This window comes from Bidens hawaiensis, unplaced genomic scaffold (genome assembly GCF_021521415.1).
Source record: "Bidens hawaiensis isolate Kalapana, Puna unplaced genomic scaffold, B.hawaiensis_p1.1 tig00055247_1, whole genome shotgun sequence".
NCBI classification, from domain to species: domain Eukaryota; kingdom Viridiplantae; phylum Streptophyta; class Magnoliopsida; order Asterales; family Asteraceae; genus Bidens; species Bidens hawaiensis.
The window spans coordinates 31908-42746 of record NW_027499985.1 but is presented as its reverse complement, the minus strand read 5'-3'; the positions used below and the strand labels follow the sequence as shown (position 1 = coordinate 42746).

The following is a 10839-nucleotide window of genomic DNA, read 5'->3' as shown; positions in this document are numbered from 1 at the left end:
TCGTTCTTTCAGAGATCATCCGCTTCATGTCCTTGATGTCAAGCAGGAACGAGATATGCGTATTAAGGAACACGATGGCTTGGTATTTCCTTTACAAAATATGCTCTCGGAGTTTGCCTCAGCCAATGATGGCGTGCAGCAATTGAAGAATTATCTTGACGATGAATCTGAGGACGCCTCATCTGAGGATACCCCACCGACTCCTCCGGAAGATATTGTAGCTCATAATCCATAGAATAGGATAGGCTAGATTTTTAAGTCTTTGTAATTACTCCTCCATATTTTTTGTAACCGTCTTCTGATTATCTAATGGAGAGAAAGTTTTTGTCTTGTTGAGAATATTATATTGTTTGTGTGATAATATCTTTGCAAGATATTTTGAAATTTGACTTTTTGCAAGTTGGACACTTTTGATGACGTGGCGGAGAGAGGAACTTTAAGGGACAACTGACAAGACGTATATGACGCCCTTTGACAGCCTGTTCACACTTTCTTGAATTTCCCGCCTGACGTGTCAACCATCCGACGGTCCGCGTTTTCTCTCTCTTCTGTCAGTCAATCCGTCGCATTTATTGCGATGAGTATAAATAAGTCACTCGTGGTTTCCATTTAACCCTTATCGCTTTCAAACTCTTTTTCTCTCAAACATACAGATCTTAAACCTTCTGAGATTTATTTCTTTTAAACCTTTGATCAAACATAATTGTTTAATGGCTGGTAATAAGAAGAACCCTCTGGCTATTCATGAAGTCGCTGTGAATTTAAAACAGAAAGACTATGATGATGTCGTCAACGTATACCGTCTTGCATTGGAGTGGGGACCAGAACGTCTGGCCGACGGTTCAATCGCTACTAGTCCTCCGCTGGGGAAGATGGCCGTATACGTAAATTTCTTTACGGCGGGGAACTTTCGGTTACCCGTAATGAAATTTTTGAGGGCCATTTTGACGTCTTATGGTCTTCATTTGTCCTAGATTCATACCTTCGGGATGTTGCGGGTTCGTCACTTCGAATTCTGCTGTCAGGCCCATGTCATTGAGCATACAGTTGCTCGATTTGCCGTATTTTATATATTGACAAACCGCGATGGATGGTTCAGTTGGGCTTCTACCAAGAAGGGTCCCATTGGTACCGAGTGGTACCAGAGCCTTTATAAGTGGAAGCCCAAATTCTTCTGTATTCGGGAAGATGCAACCCCGTTTGCGATAACCCGTCTCAATGCGGATGATGCTTCCCCATCTGTCACTGCAACCACCGAAATCAACCTTCCATGGGATACTACGTTAGTCCAGACACCAACGCCATTGCGGGCAATTCATGAGGGTGCTTTGGTGCACGCGAAGATGAGCCGTTTATGGCCATTCCCCGACTTGGAGCCGTTCTTCGAGAATTCTGACAAGAGTGAGTCTTTACTTTCACTATTCAGAATTTCGTTTCATGGTCGTAACATTTTTTATTATAGGTGAAGGCTCTGTTCTCTCCTCCCTTCTGGATAAGGTGGAGGGTCTGATGGGTTGCCGTTTCTCGAACGCACTCAGCACAATTTTTTGTTCTCCACCCGTCGCTCAGATCCAGTGGTGTCTGAGGCCATGTATGCAAAAGGTGAGAAGATCATCGCTGAAGGTGAGGGCATTCTAAAACCCCGACCTCTTACTGCTATGACTCCTAGCAGGGTGATAGTGCTTCTGTCTTCTAGTGAAGAATCATTGTCCCATGATGGAGGAACACTTTTTGATACCACTGATTCTACAAATGTCTTGCCTTCATCTAAAGGCTTGACCCAGAAACTTGGTAGGAACCCATCCGCTAGCACTACTGCGGATGAGGATGATGCTGACGTTACTGCCGAGGGTAATCGTCCAACGGTTGATGACGTCACCCCTGAAGGTGAGCATCAAACTGTTGGTGCGGGTGTTTCCATAGCGGCTGGTAAACGCAAGGTTCAATCTGCCAAGGTTGTTCCATCAAAGAAGCCAAAAAGGCAAAAGCCTGCTGATTTGGAAACGCGCCTACACCAACTTGACTCAGAAGACATCTCCTTGGGTAAGTTTAATACTTCTCAAATTCGTTGATTATTATGAATCGAGTGCATGAATCTGATCTATTATTAATGTTTGACAGTGGCCCTGAATGATTTCTCTGAAGATGTTTCAGGTCAAAAGAGCTTAACTCCTCCTCAATCTCCACCGCCTAACACTGCAAACGATACAATTGATGTGACGAACACCTCTCCTCTTAAAGAGAAGGAGGTTGGTAATTTTGAGGATCCCGTTATGTCACCCTCCTACAATGTTCACCGTTTTAAGGATCAAGGAGGAGTTAGTGCTTTTTCTTATGGGCGTCAGAAGTCCCCGCCTCCTCAAGGGGAAGAGTCTGCAGTGCACCGTCCGCGATGGACTCTATGCCAGAATACTACTTTCAGTGATTCGGACGTTTGCTTTGAATATTTGCAGGAAAGCCTTCCTTCTGCGGAGCGGGAGCGTCAACGCATCCGCATTCGCCAAGAATTGCTGAATACTCATTCTTATTGTATGGCGAATGCGATTTCCACTAGTCAGGAGATATGCTGTGACTGGTTGGTGATGAATGACGCGTGGGAGGAGATTCAGGCTAAGGTGGTGGAGGCCAAGAAGGAGACCCTTGAAGCCAAAGATGAGGCCAGGGAGAGCCGTCAAGCTTTTGAAGCTGAAAAGGCCAATCGTCTTGCCGCTGAAGAAACCAAGAACGTCCTCCAGAAGAAATTGGATGAGCAAGCGGATTTAATAAAAACTCTTAAGGCTGAATCAATGGCTATAGACAAGCGCTTGACTGACCTTGCTGCTAACAGCCGGGAACAGGCCTTAGAATGCGCAGGTCATAAAATGGAACTTGTCCGGGCTAAGGCGGACAAGAAATGGCTGCTGGCGGAAGGGATCCCCGAGGAAATTGTGTTTTTATACTCTCGTGATCACTCATGAAACTCTTGCTTATAATTTGTTTTCCAGGTTATCACCTAAGTCCGATCGAGTGATGAACTCGGAAATTGTGTCGTCGTTCTTCTCAATGCGTCCAAGCAAGCTGGTCGTCAAATGGGCTTCCAGGAAGGCTATCAATTTGCTTCAGAATCGAAGCTTCCGGAAGAATACATTCTACACGGCAAGGATACTGCTGCCGTTCTTATCCAGAAAATGAAAACTTTCGATAATTTGAAGTTTTCTCTTGCAGAGCAGATATCTGAGCTTGCGGACAAGGAGGATAGTATAGACCAATTAAAAGATCTCCTTGGGCTTGCTGAAGAAGACGAGAATGATGCGGAAGGTGAAGACGCGGGACACGAGATCGCGGCACCGTAGTCATAGCTTCCTCTGTATATATTATTATTACTACTATTATTATTATTATTATTATTATTATTATTAATATTATTTTTTATTTTTTTTGTAATATGTCGTTTTGCTGTAATCCCATTTGTGCATATAAAGAAGTCTTGTTTCATCCGGTACACTTTGTCTTATTCTTCACAGTATAAGTGTTTGTATGATCTTCTTGTTTGTCAATAAAGGATTACATAACAATACACATTATATGCGATTGAAATAAAATTTCCATAGATAAGGCATAAACCGAATTACAAAAGATGAAATTACATTTTTTTGCTAATATATTTGGGCGCGCATGCCAAAAGGGAAAAACATACTATATGTAACACTTCTTCAATTGGGCCCCGTTCCAAGTTCTAGGGATCTCAGTCCCGTCCAACTTTTCTAACTTGTAGGCACCTTTAGATAATACTTGTTTAATTCTATAAGGTCCTTCCCAAGTCGGGGTCGGGGCCAACTTGCCCGGAGGCCTCATTGTTGCGGAAGACAAAGTCTCCTGCATCAAACTCGCATTTTTGGACCCGCGAGTTGTAATATTTATGCAATTGGCGTTTATAATTGTGCTCGCGGATCTTCTCTCCTCTCTTCGAGGAGGTCAAGATTCATCCGAAGTTCATAATCATTGTCATCAATCAATAAAACTCTCGCGGATGGAATCCCAATCTCGGTCGGAATCATGGCTTCTGTGCCGTATGTTAAACTAAAGGGGGTCTTAGAATTACTAGAATTCCTTTGGGTGCGGAAGGCCCAAAGTACATGGGGCAACTCGTCAACCCAACCCGTCTGTTTAGTTCCCAATCGTGCTTTGATTCCTTCCTTGATTGTCCGGTTGGTTCTCTTAACCTGACCGTTCGCTTGCGGATGGGCTACGGATGTGAAAATTTGAGAGATCTGTAGTTCCTTCAACCATTCCTGTAGCCCACTATCCGCGAATTGGGTACCAATGTCACTAACTAGTTCCAGCGGAAGACCAAACCGACAGATTATGAATTCACACAGGAATTTCTTAACGCTTGCCGTTGTTATGGTTGCCACTGGTTTGGCTTCTACCCACTTCGTGAAGTAGTCGATGGCTAATATTAAAAATTTGACGCGTCCCGGGGCTTCGGGGAAAGGTCCCATTATATCGATAGCCCATTTCTGGAACGGCCATGCTGAAGTGACTAGAACAAGTTCGTTCTTTGGTCGTAGCGTATTGGGAGCATGACGTTGGCACGAATCACACTTCCTGATTTCATGCACAGCGTCCAGATGCATTCCCGGCCAGTTATATCCGGCATTCGTTAGTTTCGCTACGACCATACGCGGGCCTGCGTGAAGACCACAGATGCCTTCATGAACTTCTCTGATTAAATAGTTCGCGTCTTCGGCATCCACGCATAGAAGCAATGGACCGAGGAAGGAACGTCGGTACAAAACACCGTCGTGCATCTGATAACTTAAAGCTTTGTGTTTTATCTTCCGGGCCGCGGTTTTTCCTTCTGGGAGGGCTCCTGATAACAGGTATGCTATGATAGGTGTCATCCAAGATTCCACTCCGGTTTGAATTACCAAAACTTGATGTTGCGGGACAGACGGGCGATCCAATACTTCAATGCGAATGTCCTTAACAAAGTGTTCGAAATTCGTTGAAGCCAGTTTACTAAGGGCATCCGCCGATTTGTTCTCGCTTGTTTTTATGTGAATTACTTTGCATGAAGAAAACTGAAGCATCAGTTCTTTTGCCTGTGACACGTATGAAGCCATTACGTCATTCTTTGCTTCATATGTGCCATTGATTTGTTCCGCAATTAACATGGAATCCACGCGGGCTTACAAGTGTTTCACCCCCAGCTTTTTGGCTATCCGTAGGCCCGCCAGGAAAGTTTCATATTCTGCCTCGTTGTTAGTACTCTTAAAGTCTAACTTTATGGCATATGTAAATTTGTGGCCTTCGGGATTGACTAGCCTGAGGCCTGCGCCAGATCCCTCATTGCTTGAAGCCTCGTCCGTGAACAATGACCAAATATGTCCCTGTTCAGGAGGTTCTTGGGGTTGCTGCTCAATCAAACATTCTTTCTCTTTGTGTAGCGGAACTTCAGTGACGAAGTCTGCCAACACCTGCCCCTTAATTGCTGGCCTAGGTTTATATTCTATCGCATGTTCACCTAGCTCGATGGCCCACTTCTCCAATCGCCCAGACAATTCTGGCTTACATAGAACGTTGTTGAGTTTATATCCAGTTAACACGTTGATATGATGCCCTTGGAGGTACCTGCAGAGGCGTCGGGCAGCGTAGACCAGTGCTAAAACGAGTTTTCCAGCATGGAATATCTGGTCTCTGGGTCTGACAATATTCTGCTGACGTAGTATATCGGTTGGGACGTTCTTTCATTCCGTCAGGAGGACAGCCCCGATAGCAATGTCTGATTCCGACAAGTATAACGTCAAAGGCTCCCCCAAGGCGGGTGCTGTCAACGTGGGCAATTCCATCAAACATTTTTTTGACCTCCAAGAAAGCTTGTTCCGCTTCCACGGTCCATTTACATTGTGCTTTATTGAGGCAGTTTCTCAATGTTGAGATGAACGGATAAGATTTGGCTGCATGATTTGCCAGAAAACGATTCAAGGCAACCAATCGACCATTAAGTGTCTGAACCTCTTTGAGGGAGGAAGGAGAAGGCATGTGGGCTACAGCTTGGACTTTATCCGGATTAGCTTTGAAGCCCGCACCAGTAACAATTACTCCAAGAAATTTCCCTTCTTCCATTCCAAATGAACATTTGGCTGGATTCAGCTTCATGTTGATACTCCTCAAAGTTTCGAACGTCTCTTCGATGTCTCTCAGCATTTGATCTTCTTCAATTCTTTTGATTACAAGGTCATCCATGTAGACCTCCAAATTTCGACCAATCTTATCCTTGAATGATATGTCCATTAATCGTTGATATGTGGCTCCCGCATTTTTAAGACCAAATGGCATCATTTTATAGCAAAATATACCTTGATCTGTTCGAAATGCAGTTTTGTCTTCATCTCCCCGCCGCCATGCGGATTTGATGATAACCTTTGTAAGCATCTAAAAAGCATTTGAACTTAAATGGAGCCACTGCATCAACTTTCAGGTCAAATTCTGGCAACGGATAACAGTCTTTGGGACACGCCTTGTTTAGATCCTTGAAATCAATGCACATCCGCCATGTCCCATTGCTCTTGGGAACAATAACTGGATTAGCGACCCAAGTCTGATATTGTATTGGATGAATAATTCCTAGATGTAAGAGGTCCTAAACTTGTTCATTTATTGCTTTTGTTTGTTCCGGACCCATCTTATGTTTTTTCTGAACGACTGGTGTGAACATCGGGTTTACCCTCAATTTATGTTCTGCAATGGTCCGCGGGACACCGGTAATGTCCTCAGGTTTCCATGCGAAGACATCAACGTTCTTTGTCAACAATTGTTTCAAAAAGGTCCTCACTATCTCAGAGATAGTAGGTCCAACTGTCACAGTTTATTCTGGGAATTTCTTGTTTAGCACCCATTTCTCAGGCTCAATTCTTTGAGTGTGTTTCGGAATCTTACTGGGCTTTAAGCTTTCTGTTGCGAAGCAATGTCGATTAACATGGATTATTGCTACACCGGTGCGGGTTGGGACCCCTACCGTGCCGTGAGCTGTGGATGGATGAGCGTTAAAGTTACCAATTACTTCTCGCCCTAAGATGATGTCATGTTTGGAAGTTGCTGGAAGGACCAAAAACTCAACTTCTTCAGTGATTGGGAAGGAAATCACCCCTCGCGGGTGCATTACCTCCCCTCCAAATCCAGATACAGGAGCATGAATAGGCTTCAACCTCTCCTTATCTTCCTCATCGAGTTGTTCAAAGCACTATTCATACATGATGTCAAATGTACTACCAGTGTCAAAGAAAACCTATTGGGAGCGATAGTGACCGAAGAGAGCAGTGATAATCAAGGGTTCTTCTTACTGGGACCTTCTTTGATTAGTGGAAAGATCACTGGCTCATTTTTTCACTCTTCTTCGTCGGACTCTCGCCTCTTTCCTCCAACCCTACGTCCACCTTGGATCATGTGAACGTTTAAGTCCATGACCTGCTTTTTGGACGGGCCCTGGTTATCCCGCACGGGAGTTTTACCAGTCCCGGGTTTTCCTCCTTTCACCAAGTGTCCAAGTTTCCCGGATTTTACATCGCTTCAATCTCATTTTTTAATGCATTACATTCATTCGTGCTTTGGCCGATGTCATCAAGGAACGAACAATGTTTTTTGGCATCGAGGAATGACCTCCTTTCGAGTGGCTGTGGTTTTCTGAAAGTCACATTTTCTGTGGTGAGAATTTCAGCAGGAGTCTTTGAAAGTGGAGTCCAATTGTTGGGACCTCGATTCGAGGGTCCCGCTTTGTTTTTGTTGCCAATGAGAGACCTTGCATCGAATGGCTTCGATATCTCCGTGTTCGGCTGTAATCTTGACCAGATTGGTCCATTTACTTGTTTATTGGGTCGTGGAGTCTGAAACTCTACTTTAAACTTTTGCTTCGAATTATTGTACCCCAATGTTTTTTCAATTCTGGCAAATAATTTCGCCGCAGTCATGATATCGTCCCATTCCTTTGGCATTTCATCTCTTCCAGTTAGTGTGCGGATCAACGCGTCACACTTGACATTTTTGCGGAAGGCACCGCGAAGCATGTCCTTGCTGATTCCACCAATGTTTAGACTTTCATCGTTGAACCTGGTAATAAAATCTTCTACGGATTCGTTATCTCGGCGGATAACATACAAAATTTCTGATTGGTCACGAGTATGCTTTTTCTGCTTGCTGAACTGTTGAGAAATTGTTTTCACCAGATCAACCCAACTAAAGATCTGACCGTCCGGTAGCTTTTCAAACCATTCTCTTGTTGGCCTTGTTAGTGTCAATGCGAACATGTGACACCAATAGGGGAGCGTCCATCCGCTCACACCACCAACCGCCACGAAGTTTTGAAGATGATCGCTTGGATCAGTCATGCCATTGTATTTACCCAACGATGTAGGTATCTTAGCATTAATGGGGAAAGGTGCTGTAGCAATGCTTGCTATAAACTTCGATTTCTCGGCAAAGGCTGCCGGACGGTATGGTTTAGTGAAATCATCCTCTGCATCGCTATGATACTCAGTGTGGCAGACTACGTCCCGTGGACGACTGCTTCTTGCCCGCGAACTCATCCTGCTGTCACCAGTATAAAAAATGAAGTCTCCCGGGTGATAAGTTGAATCATAGCTATCATACTCATCCAGGTAGGATGGAATCTGCATGTTCATACGAGGACGAGGGCACAACCTTCATAGTTCTCCAAACTCTTGTTCTGTCTGTTGACTATAACGGATCTGACTTCCTCTCACTGTTGGTGGATGAGAAAGAGATCTCCAGGGAGATTCCTCATAAGTCAGAGTACGAGCGTGAAAACGTTCATACCGCACTCTACGCTCATATTCAGCTGTCAGGTTCTCTTGCTGGATGCGGAGCCACTCTTCCTGAGACAGTAATCCCCTAGATCTGGAATTATGACGGTGAGACCTCGCCAAATCAGAATCTCCTGATTCGTTTTCCAGATCTAACACTGAGTGAGTTCGGCGACTGTCTCTCATAATTCGTCCGAGGTCATCTAGATTGGAACCTTCTGGTGCTGTAACACGACCCAAATCAGTGGGGGTTAACCCAGTTGGTGCAGTGACACGCTCGAGGGTTCGACCACCCGGTGTTGTATCGGTGGTTCGTGAACCTGGAGCTGTGACACTTGCAAAAACACTTGAAGCAAAAGCTTCAGGTATTTCCGTGTTAGTAACACGTGAAGTAGGTGAGGAGTTCCCGTCGGGCCCTTAGGAAGTTTACTTATACTTTAAATGAACCAACAAACCAACGAAAACTTGTGCTGTTTTAAAACCAAAACGGATGGCGCCAATGAAGAAACACGGATCCGTCCCCTATTCGGGTCCTGGATCCAATGAGTCCACAGGGTAGGATACGATAAAAACCAACACAATATGAGTACAACTTCCTAAAGTCCAGTGACTGGAACTTGCAAAACAAACACCGTGAGTCTCGTTACGGGAAGGACAAGAGGGGGGGGGGGGTCTTCCCGTAACCACCCTCCGGCGTGAGAATCCTTACAGTTCTAAGAGAGAAAGTACTAAGACTAAACAGAGCAAGTACAACTAGAGCATATGTGAGTCAATATGTGAATGAGTGAATATGTGAGTGAGTGAATGAATACCTCATGCAGGTTGACAAGATATTTATAGCCGAAGGATGTGGGAAGATGATTGGGCCAGCTGTCCCTTTTCTAGAAGATCTCAATAACCGTCTGGAAGCGTGTCCCTTTGTGATAGGTTGAGCTATACGTCCCATGTGCATGGGTATAACAACCTGAAAACGCGTCACCTTCTGATAGGACGGATCACACCCTGGCCATGTGCACGGTTATAACAACCTGGCCAGGTGTCCTTTGCTCATTGGTTGGTAAGTCCCGTATTCTTCAAGTAACAATCGTGGTTATTCTCCTAGAAGATAGTTAGTTATCTACAACTGTCTTATTGGCACTGCCTTCCGGTCATTTTGGCGGACAGATGCATGTTCTGTCCTGCAGATGACTTCTGAGGGTGCCTATATGCTTTCACGTGTGGTATAAGGATGTTCTTCCTCTACCATGTTGTGTGGGTGGTCCATATGTTCCGCTGGTGATATATGAGGGGTTCGTCTCTTACCCGCGGATGTTACTTAAGAGTATTTGGGCCTTTTTGGTACCCTACCTTTATAGAAATCTATTGGAATAAACATAGGCCTTTATCTGCTTATCTTTTAACTCAATAAAGTCTCATGTGTCTTCTGATATGAACTTCTCAATATAACATGAAGTATCAAAACAATTGATAGAATATTTGTCCATTCAATTAATATGTTGTTGACGTTAAAACCCAAGTTAATATAAAACACAAATTATTTTGCCAATTGACGAATACTATCCTTTTATGTTATAACAAATTTGTAATGTTAGAATCTTTGAATAAGTTGTTAGTAAGAAACCTACTTTCATAATATAAATTTAATAAAAAAATGCGCGACGATTATACAAATTATAGCACCCAACTTGTTTTCAAATATTTAAAACGGGACCGAGTTTCATTTAAGTAGAGAAAAGAAAGGAAAGTATATTGGGAGAGAAAAGAAAGGAAATGAAATGAAAAATGTGATTTCATTTTCGTGTTCCCGAGTTTAATAAAAATGAAGGGAAAAGAAAGAAAATTAAAGAGTTTAGGTGTTCCCGAGTTGAGAAGAGAAGAAAAGAAAGTTGTAAGTTTACTATTATACCCTTGAATGAAATAGGCTAGCATTTGTCAAATCATTTTGAAAAGAAACAAATGCAAGCTGCTGCATATCGATATCCATCAAATTTTCTTTGAGACGTTATAACACATCAAAAACACAAGTTAATTTTCATTT

The 10839-nt window shown here is 43.7% G+C and overlaps 1 protein-coding gene across 1 annotated transcript; it reads right to left on the bottom strand.

Moving 5' to 3' along the window:
• Nucleotides 1-7541: 7541 nt before the first annotated feature.
• LOC143601039 (uncharacterized) lies at nucleotides 7542-8564 on the bottom strand. The gene has a single exon (XM_077078549.1). It carries the CDS (start codon nucleotides 8562-8564, stop codon nucleotides 7542-7544), a length of 1023 nt encoding a protein of 340 aa, XP_076934664.1.
• Nucleotides 8565-10839: the final 2275 nt, after the last annotated feature.